This window comes from Cyphomyrmex costatus, unplaced genomic scaffold (assembly GCF_001594065.2).
Source record: "Cyphomyrmex costatus isolate MS0001 unplaced genomic scaffold, Ccosl1.0 scaffold193, whole genome shotgun sequence".
Taxonomy (NCBI): Eukaryota; Metazoa; Arthropoda; class Insecta; order Hymenoptera; family Formicidae; genus Cyphomyrmex; species Cyphomyrmex costatus.
Genome location: NW_017275965.1, coordinates 554340 through 576450, shown reverse-complemented (window position 1 = coordinate 576450; position 22111 = coordinate 554340). Strand labels below are relative to the sequence as shown.

Sequence of the window (22111 nt, the reverse complement as noted above, 5' to 3'; positions counted from 1 at the left end):
CAATAACAATATTAAATAATTTTAAAAATAAAGCCGATACTTTTCAAAATGAATTCAGCAAGGAGCAAACACTTTTCCTGTGATGCGATAGAACAAATAATATCGTAATTATTATTTGAAACTAACGTATACTAAAAAAAAAATTTTATTTTCTCATGTCGCATTTAAAATGCGCAGCAGTTTAAAGTATAAAATATTTCATGTACATGAAAAAAGTTTACAATGTTCACATTACTTATCCTAGATTTTCAGTATTGGAAATTCGTACCTTCTATCCTCCGTGCAGCGTCGAGATGAAGAGCACTTTGTCCCGCGGGCATAGTTTATAATCGCCTTCACCCTGAAATTATATCTTCTTATATTTCTGTACTTCTTATATCTTTGCTCAATCGAGCGGTGCGAACATGACTAAAAATCTAACATAAAATGACGTGATAAATAAGAAGATATTTTATCATACATATATCAATCTATATATTTTTAAGAAATTAAAAGTCAATTTAAGAAGTTAAAATTTAATTGTGTGTTATTTCTTAGTATAATTTTTTATATACCACAGAATTTTAAATAAATACTTCAAACAAATAATTCAAACGATAATTTCCAATACTTTAATTTTAAATCTCAAACTTTAATCTCCAAAAACTTTATTTCATCTTTTTGATAGAGTTTATTTAAAATTAAAATTTGATTATTTGCATCCTATAAAAGTTTAAGTCAGGAAAACCGTTATAGACCCGCAGTCATTTATTTAAATAGTCGTTACGGCTTGATATTTTAAGATCAAGGAAAAATATGATTTGATTAAAAATTCCATATAGATGAAAATTCAATGAACGCCTTATATACCTCTTAAATGAAGATAGACTTTAACTTTACGAAGATTTTATCTTTAACTTCGAGTTCATGCCTTTCAACATTCTTTAACTATCGAGATAGCTAAGACATCCATTACATCGATATGCAAGATTCAAAAAAGTTAGACTTTCACGAGCGCAACTATATTATGGAAAGAGAGGATGGAAAAAGAAACGGATGAAAAGGAAAGCAGACGACATGTATACTGTATATTGTATATACTATATATGTGCCTTGAGAAGAGAAGCGAGCCGAGCGAAAAGACGCGGAAACGCAAAAGCCGAAGCTACGCGGAGAAGCTTCGCCAAGAAGCGACGGTATTATCATAATAATGGCCAGAGCCATCATCTTTTCCCTCGTTCCGACGCTCCCCGATGCTGCAGCATCTTCCCGCTCGAACGTTACCCCGGCGAGAAGCGCGTCTTTCCTCCTAATAGCCGCGGCGTGTACATTTACAAATTTAAAATGATAATTCTCTCCGTGGGTGTGGCAAACCGAGGTCATTTGCGCCCTTTCAGCGTCCGGAGTCGCTCCGTTATCCCGCACCCTATCTAGCGGGCAAGTAGCGACGGCGATGGTAGCGACGGTAGCCGACAGACCGATTATGCCGTTTGTAAAAACCGGTCACGGGGTATCCCGTTTGTCAGACGCCAGAAACAGGCGTGCGTCACTGCGGGAGTTGGCGACGTGGGAAAAGAAATATCGCACGACGAGGGGTATCGTCCGCCTCCGCAGCGTTTCTCCGTGCGTGAGATTAATATTTTAAATCATCGCTCGGTAACTTTTCGGCTTCCGCAATCGTTCAAGTTTTTGATTTTATTAATCCTAAAATACACAAACATGGTTGTTAATATGTTCTCTTCCACGTGAAGTATTCATATAGGTACCTATATTTCGTTTAGACTACTTTAGATACTTCTATAGATTATAAATAAAACTATTAGTCTTTCAACAGTGTGTGTAAAGTGTATGTACGTGAACTATGTGAATTGAACAGAAAATCGAAAAGCAGTTCGGTAAGAAACGAGTTTAAATGAAATCTCATGATTTTATTCGTAATTCGCTTTCCTTTTATCTTTAGCCAAATCTTACATTGATTCAAAAATATTTCGAATTGTTCTTTTCTGATCATGACACTCTTTCTGCAATTCTTCATTAATAGATGTATCGCAAGCAAAAAGAAATTCAAAATAGATATAACAAATTATACACGGAATTATACAAATATTAAAATAGTTGAATCAGATAGAGAACTTATACAAAATTCTTGAAAAAATTTAAACAATTGTTGCGCAATGAAAGCAGTCACTTTTATCGAATATTTAAATATGTCTCGCTGCTAATAAATTTTTATTAATCTGAGAAAAGGCTGAGAATATAAATCTCGTCTTCAAAGAATTCATTTACTGAACACGGTGCATTAACTTCTCATATCAGTGTGACGACTTAAGAATCTATTTCACGTAGCTAAGTAATCTATTCAATCCTTTTCGAATTTAAATCCGTCTGCCATTCTCGTTGCGCATTTAAATCTATGTTTAAAAGATTTTCCTTAGGATAAAGTTTTAATAATTCGAATATATTTTTAAGGCGTACATAAAAAAAATTATCTTGAAAGAAAGTCTAATGGAAAATCAGAAAAGCAAATGTCAAATATGTATATGAATTTAATTTTATAAGTGTTAAAAATCAAGTTTAAGAATTTTACAGTTAAGACTAAAATCTAATAGATGAATAATTTTAAATTCATTCTACACCCTTTAATTTTTATTCTACAATCTTAATAATATTATTTTATAATTTTCCACAAATTAACATAAATAACGCTAAAAATTTAATGATTTCATATAAAAAATTCAACTTTGATTTTGCTTATAATAAATAATATATGTATTAATTAAAATTTTAATTAAAGATATAAATACTAAACAAAGTATTCTTCAATTTTTTACCAAAAGCGATAAAGCAATCATTAATTCCATTTGTTTATATTCAGAATATTCAGATAATAATTTAATTACACTTGATATGTTTCGATTTTTGTCGCAAAGACAATTCCAAATTGGCCGTGGAAAATCAAGTCAAAGGTTGATTCAAAAACTTTTACCTGATGAATTTTTGGTCAAAAGAACTTATATGATCATCGAATTGGCATTTTATTTTTCATTGTTTCGTTAAAATTGTTCACATATGTGATATTCGAGAAAACGTATATATGTATAGATGAATACAGTAGACAGACGCTATGCCCAAAACTCACCAGTAATTCCCAGTCGGCGTCGTTAACCAGAACCAAGATGCCCGGTCTCCTAAAAAAAAAACAAGATAAACTTCTTAAATCGAGTTGCGCTTTTCGCTGCTACCAGCGTATCGTGTGTCAAAAACTTACAGATCCCGCACTCTCCATCAGTTACGGAAAGTTGGAGATACAGACGCGAAACAAACGCGTAACGCGCGCGAAACGAACGTGAGACAATGAACGAACGAAAATCCGTCGCGATCTGCCGTGATCAACCACGATCATTCACTGCGAAAAACTCACTCGCAAGAACAAAAATTTCAAAATGAACGTCCTGCCAATATCGTCCAGCCGATTGGCTGATGCATTCGAGTCTCGTTGCGCCTATAGAATGGCCAATGGACACGACCGCGACTTTCGCAGCCGACTTCACTACGCTCGCTCGCGTCACATACAACGCATTTCGTTTTGATCTCGAATTCGCGATTTTCAGTGTTTTCTTTTCCTTTTTCCTTCGAGCGAAATGTAAAAAAAAAAAAAGGAACAAAAATAAAATCAAGAGAAATGTGAAATACACGCCGCTCATCAGTTCTCGTTTTAAAAACTTCCGTAAAAACTCTATCGAAAGGTAACATCGCGCGAATTCAATCAATGTACAAATCATTATTGTGCCGTGAAAACGGGCATTACGCTAATCAAACAGCGTGAAAAGCGGCCATCTTAACATGCGATATATTTAATCCGATAAATTATACAAATTTCCAACATGTTTACGAAATTGCAATTTTTAACAGTAATGAAAAATCGGTTCCTGTTATCCAACTTATCAACATTTAATATAAAATATACCGATTTAATGTAAAATAAAATATATTAATTAACATACGTACGTTAAATTGATAATGAGAATAATAAAAGAATTAAATCTACTAACTAAATTACTACCGTAAATTTACCATACAATTTTTAATCGGCTACAAAAGACGCGATTATCCAAGAAATTGATCCATACTCGACAATTCCGTATTCATATACATAATTTTTGATTTATGACGCCTAATGCGAAACGTTTAATTTATTGCAACTCGAAAAACAATTGCCCTCTTCGCGGCAAAATATGTCATACCATGTTGTCAGAAGATAGGTGCAGATAGTATAGGTTTAGGGCCGGTATTCATAGTTGGATCTTATTAATAAATACAAATAAGATAATATTTCATTTATCGTACAATAAGGCTTTTCAATTTTGATTAGTTCGTAACATCTTAGATTGACTTAAGGCTTAAGGGCTGATTTCACCAACGCCACTAAATGGGTGCATTCAGTACATCGCTCATTGAGCGCTCAGTGAACGATCATTGTACTGAATGCACCCTATCAGCCGTTAACTAACCAATTGCATTTGCTGTTTAATAGAATTGACCAATTACGGTTAATAGACGTTGGTGAAACCAGCTCTACGACGTAGTCTTAAATATATAAGAATTGATTATGAATTCCGACCCTAAAACACTGTGTAAAAATATTTTTAAATTGATATTTCATGTGTCGACAGAGAGATTCTTGAATCTCTGTCTTATAGCTAATCAACAGACTTGAAAAGCTTCGTCATACGATACATGAAATATCTAAAAGAATACCATATTCTTAAATATTCGTAATAACACATAAAGCATAAGAAAATCGAACTAATCAGTCTTTCATTTCTCTTCTTTTCATGAAACAAAAGATTCTTGACTGATTAATTTTCTTATGTTTTATGCAACATTATATGTTATGCAAAAGGCTGTGCTCTGACCTAATAGACTTTCCATAATAAGTCATTACTTAAGCTTTTAAATCTCAAATTTTATAGGAAATTGATCAATCATAATCGATTATTCTTCTCATATTCGTGATTGGTTAATTTCTTATGATTTAAGACTTAAAACTTAGATAATAATTTATATTTAATTACGTTTCGCACGATATTCACTGTCAGTACTAAAAATCTATAGTGCAAAATCTATATGCATAACGTATATTACACATTTTCAGTATATACTAGCAACGAATATCGGAAATATAGTAATTGTAGAAAGTCTATAAAAGACTGCGACATAGATTTTGCATAACAAATGCATAAGTCCGGATCTACAATAAAGTTTTAAGTTTTAAGCCATAAAAAATGGACGAATCATAGTCGATTATTCTCCTCGAATTCGACGTAATTGGTCAACACATTGGTTCTTACAGCTTAAGACTTAAAACACGTATTGTAGATCCGGGGTAAAGCTCTGTGTTCACGATGCTCTAACTCGGTTTGAGTTCTTGGATCGAGAAATTTGTAGCCAACCTACTTGCCGTTTCTTTCATAAAAACTACATGTTGATTGGCTACGAATTCCTGGATTCAAGAACTCGGACGTAGTTTTATCACCGCGAACACAAGGCTAAAGAGAATTAACCAATCAGAATCCCCTCTTTTTTCCATTTCACAGAAAAGAGGAACTTTGATTGGTTGATTCTTTTACGTACTATACTTTTGCAAAAATTGTTACGGTCTAAAGGTATATCTACACAAATTTGCTTAGCCGCATATACAAATGCATAAGAAATTATCCTATCACAATAAAAACGAAGAAAGTTTAATTTGACTAAATAGGAGTCAGCAAAAAAAACAATTCGCCAAATTAAACTTTCTTCGTTTTTACCGAAAATACAAGAAGTCCATTATTTATTATTCATTTTTTCATCCAATCACATTTCGCGTGCGTCTTTATAAATGAAATGCGATTGGATAGTTTTCTTTAGGCACACTAGTTCATGCAGCTATGCGAGTTATGTGGACACACCCTAAAACTCTACATCGGAATGCACCGGATTCACCGGAAGACACAGATCCTGACATCTGTGGCGTTGCGCGTGCGACCGGCGCGATAATACGGCTGTTACGGCCATCTTCACTTATAATGTCGGTGTCAGTGGTGTCGGTCGATCCCATTGCATCAATTCGCGGACTGTGCCGCGTATCAGCGCGTATGCGACTGATGTGACGCGTTTATGCGCGACGTAAACAGGTAAACTTGAGATTCGACTAGCACGACGCGATACTGCAGATCCCTGCGTAGAATTCTTTAAAGCTCTTTTGTTTCGCAACCGCAAAACATCGAAGAGAGCTGTACGATCGCATTGCACTTACACCGTGTCGCCCTGCATGAAGAGTTCCGGCCGTTCTGTCAAGAGGTTATCCCGTAGCCAGCGTAGCAGTCGTTTCAACGTCCCTGCGGAATCGTTTGGTTACTGTCGTTATTGTCAACGTTACGAACGGACACGAGCTAACGCGTGTGGATACTTACATTCCTCACCGGGTAAGTCCACCTCGTGCCGCTTTTTCCCGTCAAACAGCAACTCCGCCCCACCTCTGCGAACATTCGATAAACGGCGTGACTCGTTCGTCTCGCGTGGAATTCCAATTTTCTCGATCTTACCCGAACTCGATAGTGAGAGGAAGTCCAGTCGCAGACATCGTGAACCGAAATCGAGCTCAAAGGACGTCTCTCTCTCTCTCTCCCTCCCTCCTTCTCTCGCTCGCTCTAATTAGAGGTTAGAATTGGATTATCGTGCGCGCGTCGTGCCGAACTCGGAACTTTCGCAGACGTTCGGCGACGATCAGCGCGGAGCAGCGTCAGGTTTGTCGAAAAAGGAGAAACGGAAACAAGCGCGCTATGAATTTTCGTTCGTGTGGGCCGAAGGCCGGGATCGATTGTCGTAATAAAACGAATTAAAAGGAGCTCTCGGCATGTGCACACACATACGCATATCAATATCACTGTACATCATGTACACGCGCGTTTCCCTACGATCGTACGGACGGCGCATGCGCGTGAGTGGCGTTAACCTCGGCACTTCCAGCGGTGCGTTTGTACATACATACATTAGTGCGAAGAGCAGAGTTTGCTTTCTGAAGATCTGAACGACCGTAATTTCGACCGATTGACACGCTCGGCGCGAATTGGACTTTCGATTATCTTTGCGCGGTCGCGTCAAGCGAGTCGCGGGGGGTGAAAAGAGATAGGCCCGCTCGATTCTCTCCGTCACGTATGCACGTATAGTCCTGCAACGTGCAGTTCGGTTAAACTTGCGGATGATGGCTCGGTATTGAGAGAGAGAGAGAGAGAGAGAGTACGTTTTAACGGCCGATTGTCCGTTCCGCTAGCGATCCGTTTTATCAAAAGAGAACGCGAATGATTCGCAACAACACGTAAATAATAAACGACACGGCACGACGATATTACGAGATATCGTCCAAAGTGCAGCATGTAATGGCGGCTGATGAAATAGTGTTTTCCGTTGCGCGCCACGTATATTCGCCGGGCCGGCGAGCGTTTAGAAATCGGAGTTAAAGCAGACTGCGAATTGTTTTAATCAACAATCTTCGATCGTTAGATCGCATCAATCGATAATAATCCGTGGTACCTTCTCGTCCGTAGTTTTCCACGATGTCGGAAAATAGCGAGCACTCGCCCGACGACACCGAAACGGAGACAAAGGCGATGGAAGATCTTCCTAACGATTCATCCAAGAGCGAAGCGAAGTTGATGAATCAGGCAGACGCGGCTCTACTTGAAGACGAGGAAATGCCGACGTACATCAGTGTGTCTAGTATTACAAGACCAGATGACTCGGACATTGTTAACATGAAGCAGTCTGAAAATGAGTCTCGAGAGATTGAAGGGGATCGTAGCCAGAGTCCTTATAACAGCGATGATCAAGCAGCGAGTAGTGTGTATGTTTTATCATCTGGAGAAGAAACTGATCAACATCCTTACAACGATGAAGATGATGAAGATGAATATGGAGATAGTGACGGTAAGTTAATAATAGAGACTTATAAATATTAAGAGAATAGAATTAGCTTAATACATATCCTCTCAAGTAAATAGCTGATGTAACTACAATTTTTTATATAATTTATATGTTTATTGAATTGTTGTTATGTTACAGAAATGGAAAATTTAGAGCTCGATAATGATTATGATACGGATCATCCAAGTAACATGAAACATTTAATGGATGACGAGGATGACGAGGATGAAGATGACGAAAATGAAGAAGATGATGAAGACAGCCCTAGACAAATGCATAATGATGATGATAATTATGAGACAGATTATTATGATGGAAGATCAGATGATTTTATCTTAAACAGGAGATTGAAAAATCGTGATAAAGAAAAGAGTCTGTCTCTTCAAGATTTAAAAGTATACAGGAATAATGTGAACGATGGATATTTTAAAAGAAGATACACACAAGACTTAAGGCCAAATTATTCAAACATTCCAGAACAAGCTATTATGTATTCTATGATTCAGAGAAAGCAACCAGTACTAGGAAAATATCATTATATACAAAGCAAAGTTAAAAGCTACATCAAAGATATAAAAGAACAAAATAGACGTTCCGTGGAAAAATACAATGTTGTAAAACATCAGGAAGATATAGCCCATAATAAAAGTAACAGCGAACATAAAATCAATGATACAGAAAAAACAATGCCTACAGTGATTAACAAGACAATAAAAGATTATGCTGAAAGAACAATCAAGGAATTAGAAATCGCAGAAACGTGCGAGAATAATATGGATAAAGTGGCCTATAATGCTATTTCTATGCCAATATTGAATGGACAAGATAATAAAAACTGTTTAGAGTCAATACATGAAGAATCCATACAAACTGAAGTTCAAATAGATATACCATTTGAGTCAATACAGGATGAAAGAGATGTTGCAAATACGGATAGTAAAATGCAAAAACAGAATGGAACGATTGAAGATAAATCATTAAAGTTCAATTATTCTGTTAAAGAAATTTCAAATTTTCCACCTCTTGCTCAAAATGGTCATCAAGAAGAAGAAGAAGAAGAAGAAGTACCAACGGTATTTTATAATTTGCAAACCTTAAGTTATGAGGAGTACATGCATGGCATTTCTAATTCTAGCCAAAAAACTGATTTAAATAAAAACGCCCATGTTGAGCAAGAGCATATTCAACCTGAGGTATGTAATAATTCAGATCTAATGGAAGTATCCACGGATGAAGAAGATGCTTGTTCTTTAAGGATTGAGAATATAAAAAGCATTAAGACAATGTCAGATCAAACAAAACATAATAATGAACCAATAACTTTTGAGAAAACAAATGAATTTAAAACTACTATGGAGACTTCAGAAGTTACCATATTGAAAAAGAAATTAACACAGAAGAGTGTAAAATATAACAGTCTGCTTGATACATATCAAAAACAGCTTATGGAAAATTTGAAAATGAAACAGGAGTTGGATGAACTAAGAAAAACATTAGCAAAATATGAAAAAGAAAACAAACCTCCGGAACAGAAGGTTGCATCAGTTCAAACAGAAAATTTTATCGATAATGTTTCTAATCAACCCCAAGATCAAACTGAGCCTACACATGTCAAACAATCTAAAAATAAAATATCAGGTAGTAGTGTTGCTTCAACGCTAAGCTCTATAGATCAGTGGAGTTCCAGTGCTTGTAATTTATCTGTATCCATTAAACCACCTGAAATAACAAAAACATTGCAGTCTGACGATAGTATAGTACTGACTGATGGTACACCAAGAAAAACACGTTCACTGTCACGAGCATTTATTACTTCATCCCGCATCTTGCAAACTCTTTCAAGTATTACACAGGGAAAAACAAAATTAGAAAGTCCAGTGATACAAAATTCAAAAAAGAGATTAAATGAAAATGTATCAATGGATCTGCAAAATGATGATGGTAGTTATCAATGTCTCCCTTCCAGTTCTAAGAAAAGAAAGATTACAGACATTCTTGAACCATCTAATTTTCTACAATCTTTTAAAGCTTCCCCTGTAGAATCGCATCTAAAGTTAAGTGAAACGCCTTCAGGATCTCAATTAAAAAATTCATGTGATTCGACAAATAAGAATGTAGATTTACAATCAAGTTTACCTAATGCTAATACAAGTCAATTAGGAGCTGCTACATCTATAGAGAGCAAAACAGAAACCACTGGTGATCCAGAGGATAACGTAAAATGTTTTGTATATCGCGAGGATGAAAATAGCAAAGATCGCAGTTTTCTCATTCTAGCAGAGGAGCCTGAAAATGATAAGGCCGTTAATGAAAAAGGACGCAGGCGAGAATGCGGTCCGTACTTACTTGGTAATGTAGAAGTAAGAATGTCTGAAATGAATGGAACAATCAACATTTGGGGTAAAGAGGTAAGTGATCTTATAAATTATAATTCAAAAACACTAGTTTCAAGATTCTGTTGTACTCAAACTAAAATGTATTTTTCAGATTAGTCAAGAATCCACTGCTGAAACTGAAAATGACGTAGAAGCATCTACTACAATAAAAGATAAAAATTATCATTGCTGGCAAAAGACACCAAGTACCAGATTCAATGGCAGTAATTTAGTATGTTCAACAAGTAAAAAATCAAAAAATCCTTTTAAGTTTGAACTATCCTCAGCAGCATCTAATCTTTCATGTATACATCCGCCTTTGTTTAACATAGCAAAAGCATCTTGTTCTACAGATAAAGCAGATAAATTGTCTAGTTCAAATACGTGTGAAGACTGTGATTTTTCAAAATATCGTAAAGAATGGCTAAGATATAAACGAATACATCCCCAAGAAAAATTACATTCCTGCTGCACTCATGATATAGACATGTCAGAGAAGAAGTGCAATTGTTCCTTACCTAACGAAAAGCAGAAATTCGAAGATAGTTTTATTTATAACAAAGAAAAGTTAAGGACCCAGGAACGTCGACAAAGTTTTTCAAGAAACCTAGAGTCTAACAAGCATTTACATGAAAGTGGTATCTCAGAAGACAATGAGCACATTTGTAAAAATTGTACGACATGTCATCATTCACCGCACAATTCAGAGAAGTGTCAAGAAAATCACAAATGTTGTACCATGTTAAAAGAAACTTGTGAGTCACTAATAATGAATACAGATCGACAATGTAACGAATCATATAGTCACTCATCTCCTAATGTACATGAAGAAGAACCATTACTAACACTGAACCAATGTAATGAAAGACCAGAGGTAAGTTTCATCATTTACGAATAACTATATGACCAAATTTGTATGGTTACAACTATAATTCATTATACATGTGTAACTCATTATAATTATGTTTTCTTTAGACGAGACGACGAAGAACAACTGGAAAAAAGGTACGAGGAATTTTAATGGATCTTGTACGAGGGTGTGGAGATTGCTATAATCCTAATGTATCCAGTAATAACAAAAACTGTACACACAAGAAGGAATCCTATTTAAGAAGCTGTTCTCCACAAATCAAAATTTCGCCGTGTGCATCTCCAGAACCATTATGTTCAAATATACAACAACCTGGAAGGTATGCTTTCCAATATTAAAATGAATTGTTTTCATTTTACACATAATATTTCATAATTATAACCTATACACTTTTTACAACTTCTTTATTAAATATCCCATTCACTTCTTTGGCAACGTATTATTATTTTTTGCTTTAAATGATAAACGAGATCCTACACTTTTCAATATATCAGTTTGTTATTTACTTCTTGACACATTCTGAAAAAATATATCTTTATAACTAATGAATTTTTCATATCCCCCATAAGACATATGTATTAATCGGACTTTTCAAAAGCGTTTTTCCTGAGTTTGAAGTCGGCAACACTACCTAAAAACTTTACCTAGGGCTTTAGCTACTTTTAAAGAACAATATTTATATTTTTTCATATTTTTCTAGTCACCTTGCCCTAACGATAGAACCTCCTTAAATTGTAATATAAATAAATATCTACACAACTTCTTAGATTATATATATTTTTTTAATATCAAAATTATTTTACTTGTTTACAGATGCTGCCATGCTTATGCACAGCGAATTGAATCTCAACTGGAAGAATTTCGAATGGAAATGGAAAGGATGCGATCACGTTCAGATGCTATTCTTAATATGCTCAATATGCTTCATTCAGTGGATACAAACTAAAGAAATCCATCTTAATGTTAATTTTTTTTCATGTACATATATCATATTTTTATTGTTTACTTTTTTTCAGCCACTATGGAACTATCATAGTATCGTCCTACTTTATTGCTTATAAAAAAAACTATAGTCGTTAAATAAAACATACATATAACGAAAAAATACGTTTACATCCAATATATGCATATCTAACAAGAATATATGCCACTTTTGTTAAAGTCTCTGAATAAGATAGCGCTGTATCTATGCATTCATAATATATTTTCCATGTGAAGAAATTAGTCTGTGTGTGCGTGTGTGTGTGTGAAATAATATATAAGTACTACAATTAAACAATGCGAAGTAATTGACATACAGCAAATGTGCATAAATCTTGATTTAATTTTTTCATATTTCAAATGTGTTTATAATTTAAAAATTTTAGAAAAGGACATAGTATAACAGTTATTTATCAATTTTGTTAATTGTGTCAAAATGTCATTACTTAAAAGTATAAATGCATAACAAGGCTTGTGTATGACGTCGAGTAATATATTTTAATTTCGTTATATATATCAAACAAAAATATATACCATTATTATTGAAACATCATGTGCATTTAATAGTTGCAATCGCAAGAATCATCTATTGGTAAAGCGCTTGTCGGTGCTTCTCCTTGTCCGAGAAAGATATTGCTATAAGAAGTCTTGAGATAGTTTACGTGACCTTGTAACGATTTTATACGGCCTTGCGCGTGTTTAAATGCCTCGTTTAAGTTAGTTATTTGACTCTGCATCTTTTGTCTAATCTGCATACGTTAATGAGAACCCCGTGTCAAATACACTCTTGTCTATTAACATTTCCACATAACATTTGCAATTGTTACCTCATCTCTGTCTCGTTGGGCGGCACATGCTGTTGCTCTACACTGTGCCAATTGCCTTTCCATTTCGGCAATCTGGCCTTGCATCGATCTTCGCATTGTTTCGCATCTCTCTTTTGTTCTCGCTACTTGTCGAGCGGAATCTTCCCTTATCTTAAACAGAAAACTTTTTTTAGTATTCGCGAATAACATTTTTTACCGCTAAATTAGCACGTACCTGTTCCAACATTGATGACAATTGTGTGTTCTCGTGCATTTTCTCGTCAATACGTTTTTGTAACTGCGCTTCATGTTCCTCAAATCGTGCCAATGTGTTTTTCATTCTTTCATTTTCGTGTCGCAACTCGCCATACTTTTTTTCCATCTCTTCGGAGCTAAGTTCTCTTTCATCCTATACAAGTAATTGATTATTTTTAATTAACATAATGAAGTTATCTTTAAATTATATAGCAAATTACAAGCTATATAACGAATTACAACCTGAAGCGTTTGATGCTCGGTGCGCAATACGTCAAATTGATTTTGCAAAGTTTGAATCTTATCTTTGTACCCTAGCAATTCTCGCGACAGATCCTCGCAGCTACGTTCAGCGACTAAGCGCATCTGTTGTGCTTCCTGCATCTTCATTTGCATTTGTTTCAAGATATCGGGTAACGGTGCAAGTTCGGCTAATTTCTCTTGAAATTGATTCTAATTGCATTAATTAATACATATATAGAATGAGAATATCTTTACATAATCCGAACAAATTCAAATTAGCATTTGATATACTTTAACACGTCCGATTTCTAAAGTAACATTCTCATTCATTCGTGCATTATCCATTTCCATAAGATCTAGCTGTCTGCGCTGTTCTTCAACTTGTTGCTGAGCCTAATAAAATTATATTGATTTCGTTTTTATATAATCGCTTACACACTTGAGAAAAAATGTCGAATATAATTTATTTAGAAAGTCGCAATGATAACAACTTGCAAATATTTATTGCGATAATCTTCCAATTGAGCAGCTTGATCTTGAATCAAAGAACGAAGCTCCTCTAACTCATCCTGCGCTTCTCGAAAACGTTGCTTTGCCACCATCAGAGCTTGTTCCTGTTCGATGAGATGTTCCTTATGACCTGTCTCGAAATTAATATGCTTTTTGTTACATACATTAAATTGGAGCTTTACGTATCATATTATAGTTTTCATTTTTATAATGAATTACCTTCAAATTTTCCCTTTTCTGCTTCTAGAATTTTTAACCGTTCTTGAACATCTATGAGTTTTATCTCCATTCGTTCCTTCTCTTCCTTTGCATCGCGCAAATCTTGCTTGAATTTCTCCGCTTCTGTTCTCATATATGATACCTCATACAACTTACTTTTATAATCATCTTGAAGCCGGGCGTATTGTTCACGAAGATCGCGCAATTGCTGTTGAACGCTAATACTAGTGCCCTTTGATAATAAGTTGTGTTATTATGATTATTCAGAGCATTCAATTAAATTTGCTTATAGTCTTACCATGGCTGCGTTTGTACAAGAACCAGTGCACATTAGAGGTGCAGCCTGTGTAGTCGTCTATATTCGATAAAAAATATATTACTCATTACTCGCTAGTTATCAATTTTGTATAAATGAAAACAAATATTATAGATTTTAATTGTGGAAAATTGCACGTCAAAATTATAAAAATATTAAAAAGAAGTATTATGTAAAAACTCATATTATTTGGTAAAGGTGAATATTAATTGAAAAATTTGGTTAAAATGTTAATGTTAATTTACCTGGATGAGAGGCATTGCAGGTACCTTTGAAATCCCCATTAACGGAAGTCCTGACGTGGGTGTCACACAAGTCGAAGTCGGAGGTGGACAACAAGCGCACGTTGCACAAGGTCCTGTGCATTTGAGCAGTTTACGTTGCTGTTCCAATTGTTGTCGCTCCCGTTGCACATTTGCTAATTCCATCTGCATGTTACGTACTTCAGTCTCCATACTGCCTAACTGTTGTTCCTGAAATGATAAGATGAACCGATATTGTATTCCATGTCATCAATTTTTAACTAATCTTTTACAGAATTTCATATATAGAATTTATTATATATATGTATATTTTTGGCCATTTTATGTATGAACAAAATAAAGGATTGATTAGTTTTGAAATAGAAATGTATAAGATACAAAAATTGTTATCTCTTCTCACTGATTGTATTGTGATTTACCTGACTGTACGCGTAAGAAAACATAAAAATTACTTCTTTAAAATATTTTTCAATTATTTATTACATTGTTCTTAATTTTTCCTATTGCAAAAAATGCGTTTATTTTCAACACTTTAAAAACTTACTAATTGTTTAGTACTATTGCCATATGTTGCAAGTTTATCTTCCAATTCTGCAGGACATGTTCCTCGAGGAAGCAATGGCTTAACAACGGCTGGATTTCGGGAACACATCTCTACGTTTTGCAAATCGTTGCTATCTACGAAATAACGTTCCTCTGTTGGTGATCCACCTCCTGTAAGCCTTGGTGAATCTACAAGATTAAACGTTCTTTTTTTACTAGAGAGAAAAATTCACCGTTCTTTGCAATCATCTTTCTTTTTTTTAACAAATGTGTAAAACGTCTCGCTTCTACTACACATTACTTCTCAACGGCCGAAATACTGTATTTTATCAATTATTCGTCTTACTGCATGCAGTTTCTGTAGTTGGTGATAAAGTGTCAGTGTATGGTGATCGCAAACAGCATTTGCAGTAAACGTCGTCTCGAGGTTGCGCGCTGACATGCGGACGTGAAGATAACGTCGGTGACGTTGACGGGGGAGACTGAGCAACACCTGGGCAGGTGTAACAGCAAGTAGGTCTAATCACTAGTTGATTTAAAGTAGCCAATTGGTGACTCAACTCCATATTTTCTTTGACAATTATACGCATTTCTGCTTGCAGACCGCATACCTTCTTCTGCAAACTTTCGAGAGCTGTATCTTTTTCTAGCAAGGCTTCTTCTAGTTTGTACCTATTTTGCAGAACAACACAGCTTTCCATACAATCTTCATTTTTCGCTTTATTTTGATATATTAGAATATAAAGTGAGACGGATATAAAAAGATCGTTTGAAATTAAGATTAAGATGTTATAAAACTTTCGTGAACGAAACAATTATTAACGTGCACATTTTATTCATTGTTATGATATCAGTATATCATAAAACCGGGTTACGTATAAATGACGTATGATTTTGACATGCTTCAAATTACTGAAAACATCGTGAAATCGTCACCGAGGGAACCGTTTAATTTTCAAACATTTTATTTGATCGTCTATTGTTTATGGTATCATAAGATAACTATCGGATATTAATTTTTTTTGCATTACATCAAGTGTCTTGCAAAAGTCAATTGATACATTTGTTTATCTTATTCAAAGCTCTATAATTATTTTAACTTTAGTTTAAAATATTATAAGTTTAATTGTTTGTTCTCTTAAGATATACATAGATATCTAAAAAGCAAATCTAAATTTAACTCTTAATATATACATTATGCTATTTTATAATCACTTACATGTTAAGCATAATCCATTTATTTTACTTATGTATTTATAAAATTTATACATGTAGTGAGAAGGCTCGTTAAGTTTTTCAAACTAATAATAAAGAGAGAAAGGGTATACGAGCAAACAAATTTAAAACATTTAATTTTATTCTAATATATTGCGAAGAATATTATATTATTTTTGGCGTTTCGCCTTCCACTACTGGGGACTTATCAGTAAGGCATTGTAGTGGAAGCCGGGACGAAACTTTTTTCGGAGATTAGCGCGCAACAAGAAAATCATGTTGTTTACATTACTCAAATATGAAATAAAAAATGTGTTTCAATTGTCCTGTGGTAGTGAAAATGATATAATCTATGGAAAAAGGTATAATCTTTTACCATAGATTGTATAAGTTTAATGAGACTTTTACCAGAGATTGAACTAAAGTGGTATGACAATACAGTTGATAATACATTTAATATTGTTGTATTCATTTAATATTGTACATTTAATATTTGTCGTATAAATAAAAAAGTAGCAAGTTATTTTTACTTTTATAAAAATCAAGATTTTGTAATTAGGCCTTTATTCTAGCTGTACCCTCGATTATTTTTTTTATATTTCGTATCCACGCTAATTTTAATGACTTGACTATTACATTGCGTAGGTTATCAATGTTCCAAGACAATTGTATTTGTGTTTATTATATTAGTTTATTATATAAGTAACATGTATATTTCATGCGGCGTCGAGTGGCTCACCGCTCTGTGCGATTGACTCGCGATCTGTAGACCTGAGTTCCAATCCCACGTGCGCCCAAACGCGATTTTTTCGCGTTTATAATGAGCCAAAAATGGCTCACCTGGTGATTCTTGTTTGATTAACAAACGATTTGGCTGAAAATATTTCAAAAAAGATTGTAAAAGATTAGGAAAAGTAGAAACTTTTCCTAATGAAGGAGCAACAACATATTGCGCTCTATCAGTATTCGAAAACAGATTCCACACACATTAAAGAAAAATCTGTAATATGATATTATATCATCAGGCAAATTGATGAATATGTGGCGGAATAGATCTTAACGCCGAATCCGATCAGATCCTATCCGCCACATATTCATCAATTTTCCTGATGATATAATATCCTGTTTTAGATGCAGATGGAACGTAATATGTTGTTGCATAATTTATTAGGAAAAGCTTCTATTTTACCTAATCTTTTACAATTTTTTTTGAAATATTTTTAGCCAAATCGTTTGTAATCAAACAAGAAGAAGAAAGTCTCGTGAGGACACTCGAGCGGGACGGACGTGTTTCGCCCCGTCTCGAGATATATTGCGCCTCGACCAATATTTTTGAAAAGTGTTGCCGACTTCGACTGTGCCTTGTATTTCTGACTACGAGAGTCCTCTCACTCGTCTGGGCGCGTGGCCGTGCGGTGCGGAGAACGTTTTACGTAGCCACAGGCGTCCAGTGTTTGCCGTTTGGGGAGACGCGCCATTTTTATTCGTTATTGCATCATTCATTCATATCTGCCCGGTTTCGAGGCTGCCGGTGCCTTGTATACAGAATTTTGATTCTATTTACATTTTTCGAGGACCTCAGTGGCCCAGTATCAGTTCGTTTAGGCTGCGGGGCCAATAAAAGAAGAAGAAGAAACAAGAAGGAAACCAATAACGATCAAAGCTGGATCACAAAATGCTTATTAAAATTATGCGTGAATATTATATACTGCGTATGTAGTCCCCTTAATCGCGTGCCGAAATTTTTTCAGACTTACAACGCAACACTAAACAACTACCGCAGTAATATCACTTTTAGTTATAATTATAAAATTGACAAGCAATCTAACAATTTTTTTTATGCTTATAGCATCTTATTGGATCTTAATAATATGTTGAAACGTTGAAAGACATTAAAATTTAACGATGTGATGTTAAAGTAATGATAAATCGAAATCTGTGAAAATAAGATTGCGAAGAATATCACAAGTTGGCGTTTCGTCCCGGCTTCCACTACTGGACTCATCAGTATAAGGCATTGTAGTGGAAGCCTACCTTAGACGCCTGTATAAGTTATTAAATCGAGATTCTATACATATAAAGAGATATACGCGTATCTCAGCACTTGCGAGAATTTGCGAATATCGATAGACCTCTGATGGCAGCGGGTCGACGTAGTAATATTCTTCGCAATATTTATCCAAAGTAAGAACAATGTCCTATTAATAATTAACTAATATACGTAATCCCCCCAAATTTGCGAACATTCGTCGGTCTTGAAATGCAATTTTAATAATCTGAAAATACTAAATCTGGAAAAATTGTGATAAGAACGCATATTTTCACCCGCGTAAAGTAAAACATGTAGTGACACTACAATGCCTTACTGATGAGTCCAGTAGTGGAAGCCGGGACGAAACGCCAAAAATAACGTATAATATTCTTCGAAATATATTAGAATGAAATTAAATGCTTTAACGAATTTGTTTGCTCGTATACCCTTTCTCTCTTTATTATTATTAGCTTATAAAATTTATATTTAGAATTTATTATACAAAAGGGACAAGCATACTTTCCACCTTCCAGTTGCGCGTTTTCTTTGACCAATTTCTCCTGCATCGTTAAAGATTCGGTTAGTTTGCCGGTTAACTTTTCGAAACACTTTTCCCTTCCCTTCCGTTCGGTATCCGCTACTACGAGTTTTGGAAGCACGTCCGTGTAACCGCAAACAATTACTCTCGGAAGCCTAATAAAAATGTACGATCGAGAATATCTTGATTGGCTAGTAGCATTTTGTATGAATAAAATATACTTACTTATCTTCAGGATATTGTATTTGCGGTATGTCTCTTTTTTGTATCTCAGTTTCTTTTTCCACTTTACGAAGTCGTTCTACTTCCTCTCGCGCCTGCAGGATGTTTATCGCGTTATATTTTTAACAATTAGCAATATATTATTTTATTTATTTTATTTTATTGACACGCATTATTGCAGAACTTCAAAAGCTTATCGCAAAGATGTGATTACATGTAAAATAATTTCAGCAGGGAAGATTATATTAAATATATTTTAAATATTGTCGTAATACGCGCGTATACTTTTTGAATTTTTTGCGTTAATTGCTCCAGTTCCGCTACTTTTGACGTGAGAATGTCTTGTTTTTCTTGAAAAGCTTGCTTATCTTCTTCTGTTAACTCGGGTTTCTGAATAAAAAATTTTACTATAAATTATAATTATCGATGTTAATAATGTCATATTGAATAATAATAAAGCCTCTGATTACCTCTGACAATTCAAAAATTTCACGCTTAAATTGTTTGACTTCATCTGTTAGCAGGATGAATCTCTCATTCATTACTTTTACTTCTATGATTATATCATCAGTTTTAACAGGCTTTACAAGTTCCTCAGGTTTTGTCTCTTCATCTACACTTTTAAAATGTATTTGTAATAACTTGAAAATAAAAGAGGCGAGAGAGGGGGGGGAGAAAAATGATTACAATTAGTTATTATTAATTTATATCATTTGTGTAATTAATTTTAAATAATTATGTGAAGTATATATCTCCATCAAATAGAATAAAACATAGATTTTTCTGGTAAATGATTTTTATCTTTAATATTGTTGTATTGTCACATTATTTTTACCATTGTCTTCCATTTTGTTATCAGCTTTATCTTCTTTATCTTTGATTTCATTAATTTTAATTTCTTCATTTTTATTTCTATTATCAGTTTTAGTTTCTTCATTTTCGTTTTTGTTTTCAGTATTACTTTTTTCAACTTTGTCTTTGTCATCAGTTCTATCTCCTATAGTTTCATTCTTATCTTTATCGTCAGCTTTATCTTCTTGCTTATCATCATTAGTCTTTTTTTTTGTTTCGATTTGATCTTCCTTAAGATCTTCTATCGCTGCAGCAGATCCTTCGTCTACGATAGCTGGTTCCTTTTCTTCTTCTTCTTGTACTTCGTTGTCCGGTACCTTGTCTTCAGCCATATTTCTATATATATATACATATATATATATATATATATATATTACTATATTTTATGATACGATACAGGATGTAACATATAAAAATACTATGCAAGTAAAGAAATTATTACACTAGGTGATTTTGTTGATAGTGAATCGAATCGTTTAATTGCAATCCCACGGATTTCGAGACTTCAAACAGAAATTTGTTTTCTTTATTTTTCTTTGTTTGATTATTTGTATTTTGTTCAACTTTTACTTTGTCATGTCTTCCGTACTGAAAAAATAATATTAGTTTTGTCATAATAAAGTATGTAAATGCCAAAAGTTATTTTAGTTCTTAATCAATCGGATAATATAAAAGCTATAGAATGTTATGATATAACACACATTTAGCATAATTACCGCTTTGAAAGTAACCGGCTCGAGATTTGTCTGTGATGAAAAGGATTGCAGAAATAATGCTTTTACGAATGGTTCTGATTTTGTGGCACTAGATGTTTCGATTAATTTTTGCTTATGATAATAATGGAATGCTAAAGGAAATACATCTCTCAAATTTAATGGTTTCCTCAAGTCGAAAAGAGATTCCAATGAGCCAAACGCGTCCTTTGTTAGACACGACGTACTATCACAATATTTATCATTTTGCTGAAGTTTAGAATAACTTTGTTTAAAACTTCGTCCTTTTGAATCGTGAATGCTCTTTGCTTTGGTCGGAAAACGTTCATGCAAATGAGGATAGTTTTGCAGAGATCTTTTTGCACGAGGCCGTCGTTTCTGCATAATAGGAACAACTTTTAAACATAAACATTTTTTTAATATCTTATTTTACTATATTTACAATCTTATCAACGTAATTTTCTACTTAAAATTATATATATAATATAATAATTTAATAAATACACCAGAATACATAAACATAATTATTATTATATATATATTTATAATGTTATAATAATAATTAAAATATTTAATATCATATTATTCAATAGATAAAATTTTTTTTAGTTTTTTAACACACTAACAACTAATTTTAAACATCTAAAAATATATTAAAAAGAAGTCGATGTGTAATACAATAAATCAAACAGAGTCACACATATACGTGGTTTCTTAAAAGATTAATCATGAAACATGTGTACCTACTGTTTGATGTAAAAGAAAAAGAATATTTTATTTAGAGATGTTAATTTTACCTTCATATTTTTACCTTCGAAATGCACTGCGTTCTTTGCTTGAGCTAGCAAAATGTAGTGATGTATGCGTAAGTAACCTGCGATTTCTTTGTTATTTTTTGTGACAGAGTTATATGTTAAATCGTCAAATTGTATGTGACAATTTGAAGAATGTAACGGAGAAATATTTTTGTGTAATTGGCCAAAAAGATCGTACGTGTAGTATATGATACATTACATAATATACATATGAAAAGAAATTAAATATTTCATATAATGTCACTATTGAATATTTTGCTCACTTCAAAATATTTCGAAGTTCTTTTTATCAAATATACGCAGTACGTATGTCAATTATTTTTATTTTATGTATACCATACAATACGTATATTCAAAAGAAAATTGATCTTACCAGCCCCCCCCCTCTCTCTTTCTCT

At 33.9% G+C, this 22111-nt stretch overlaps 3 protein-coding genes across 5 annotated transcripts; 1 reads left to right on the top strand and 2 right to left on the bottom strand.

Annotated features, from left to right (window-relative positions):
- Positions 1-246: 246 nt before the first annotated feature.
- On the bottom strand, positions 247-6819 carry Urm1 (Ubiquitin-related modifier 1). The gene is made up of 5 exons (XM_018538269.1): positions 6567-6819; positions 6435-6499; positions 6278-6359; positions 3119-3167; positions 247-340 (listed from the first exon to the last, which is right to left on the bottom strand). The coding sequence occupies exons 1-5, from the start codon at positions 6602-6604 to the stop codon at positions 272-274; spliced, it is 303 nt and encodes a 100-aa protein (XP_018393771.1). The 5' UTR covers positions 6605-6819; the 3' UTR covers positions 247-271.
- A 758-nt stretch (positions 6820-7577) lies between these two features.
- Positions 7578-10818, top strand: LOC108772612 (MATH and LRR domain-containing protein PFE0570w). The gene is made up of 4 exons (XM_018538182.1): positions 7578-7947; positions 8083-10352; positions 10432-10551; positions 10652-10818. Exons 1-4 carry the CDS (start codon positions 7578-7580, stop codon positions 10745-10747), a joined length of 2856 nt encoding a protein of 951 aa, XP_018393684.1. The 3' UTR covers positions 10748-10818.
- Positions 10819-12607: 1789 nt separating this feature from the next.
- Positions 12608-21861, bottom strand: LOC108772691 (myosin-11). 3 transcript variants are annotated; one of them, XM_018538278.1, is made up of 20 exons: positions 21696-21861; positions 20902-21276; positions 20628-20773; positions 20169-20521; positions 19804-19946; positions 19619-19723; positions 19337-19428; positions 19093-19266; positions 15888-15998; positions 15673-15845; positions 15328-15515; positions 14766-14993; positions 14503-14559; positions 14205-14436; positions 13967-14115; positions 13767-13868; positions 13476-13685; positions 13213-13386; positions 12999-13148; positions 12608-12920 (listed from the first exon to the last, which is right to left on the bottom strand). In XM_018538278.1, the coding sequence occupies exons 1-20, from the start codon at positions 21699-21701 to the stop codon at positions 12732-12734; spliced, it is 3357 nt and encodes a 1118-aa protein (XP_018393780.1). In that variant the 5' UTR covers positions 21702-21861; the 3' UTR covers positions 12608-12731. The 3 variants fall into 3 exon arrangements, with proteins under 3 accessions (XP_018393780.1, XP_018393778.1, XP_018393779.1); XM_018538276.1 differs by having other exon boundaries at positions 15673-15998; XM_018538277.1 differs by having other exon boundaries at positions 14790-14993; positions 15673-15998.
- Between the last annotated feature and the right edge of the window lie 250 nt (positions 21862-22111).

Coding starts and splice junctions, on each gene's coding strand:
- Urm1 (XM_018538269.1), bottom strand. CDS start 6,604: ATGTCTGCGACTGGACTTCCTCTCACTATCGAGTTCGG. Junction 6,500..6,566: donor CCTCTCACTATCGAGTTCGG/GTAAGATCGAGA, acceptor GAATGTTCGCAG/AGGTGGGGCGGAGTTGCTGT. Junction 341..3,118: donor ACGCCGACTGGGAATTACTG/GTGAGTTTTGGG, acceptor ATATAATTTCAG/GGTGAAGGCGATTATAAACT.
- LOC108772612 (XM_018538182.1), top strand. CDS start 7,578: ATGTCGGAAAATAGCGAGCACTCGCCCGACGACACCGAAACGGAGACA. Junction 7,948..8,082: donor TGAATATGGAGATAGTGACG/GTAAGTTAATAA, acceptor GTTATGTTACAG/AAATGGAAAATTTAGAGCTC. Junction 10,552..10,651: donor GATTCAATGGCAGTAATTTA/GTATGTTCAACA, acceptor TGTTTAACATAG/CAAAAGCATCTTGTTCTACA.
- LOC108772691 (XM_018538276.1), bottom strand. Junction 19,429..19,618: donor TAACGCAAAAAATTCAAAAA/GTATACGCGCGT, acceptor AACATCCTGCAG/GCGCGAGAGGAAGTAGAACG. Junction 13,149..13,212: donor TGTCATCAATGTTGGAACAG/GTACGTGCTAAT, acceptor TTTCTGTTTAAG/ATAAGGGAAGATTCCGCTCG.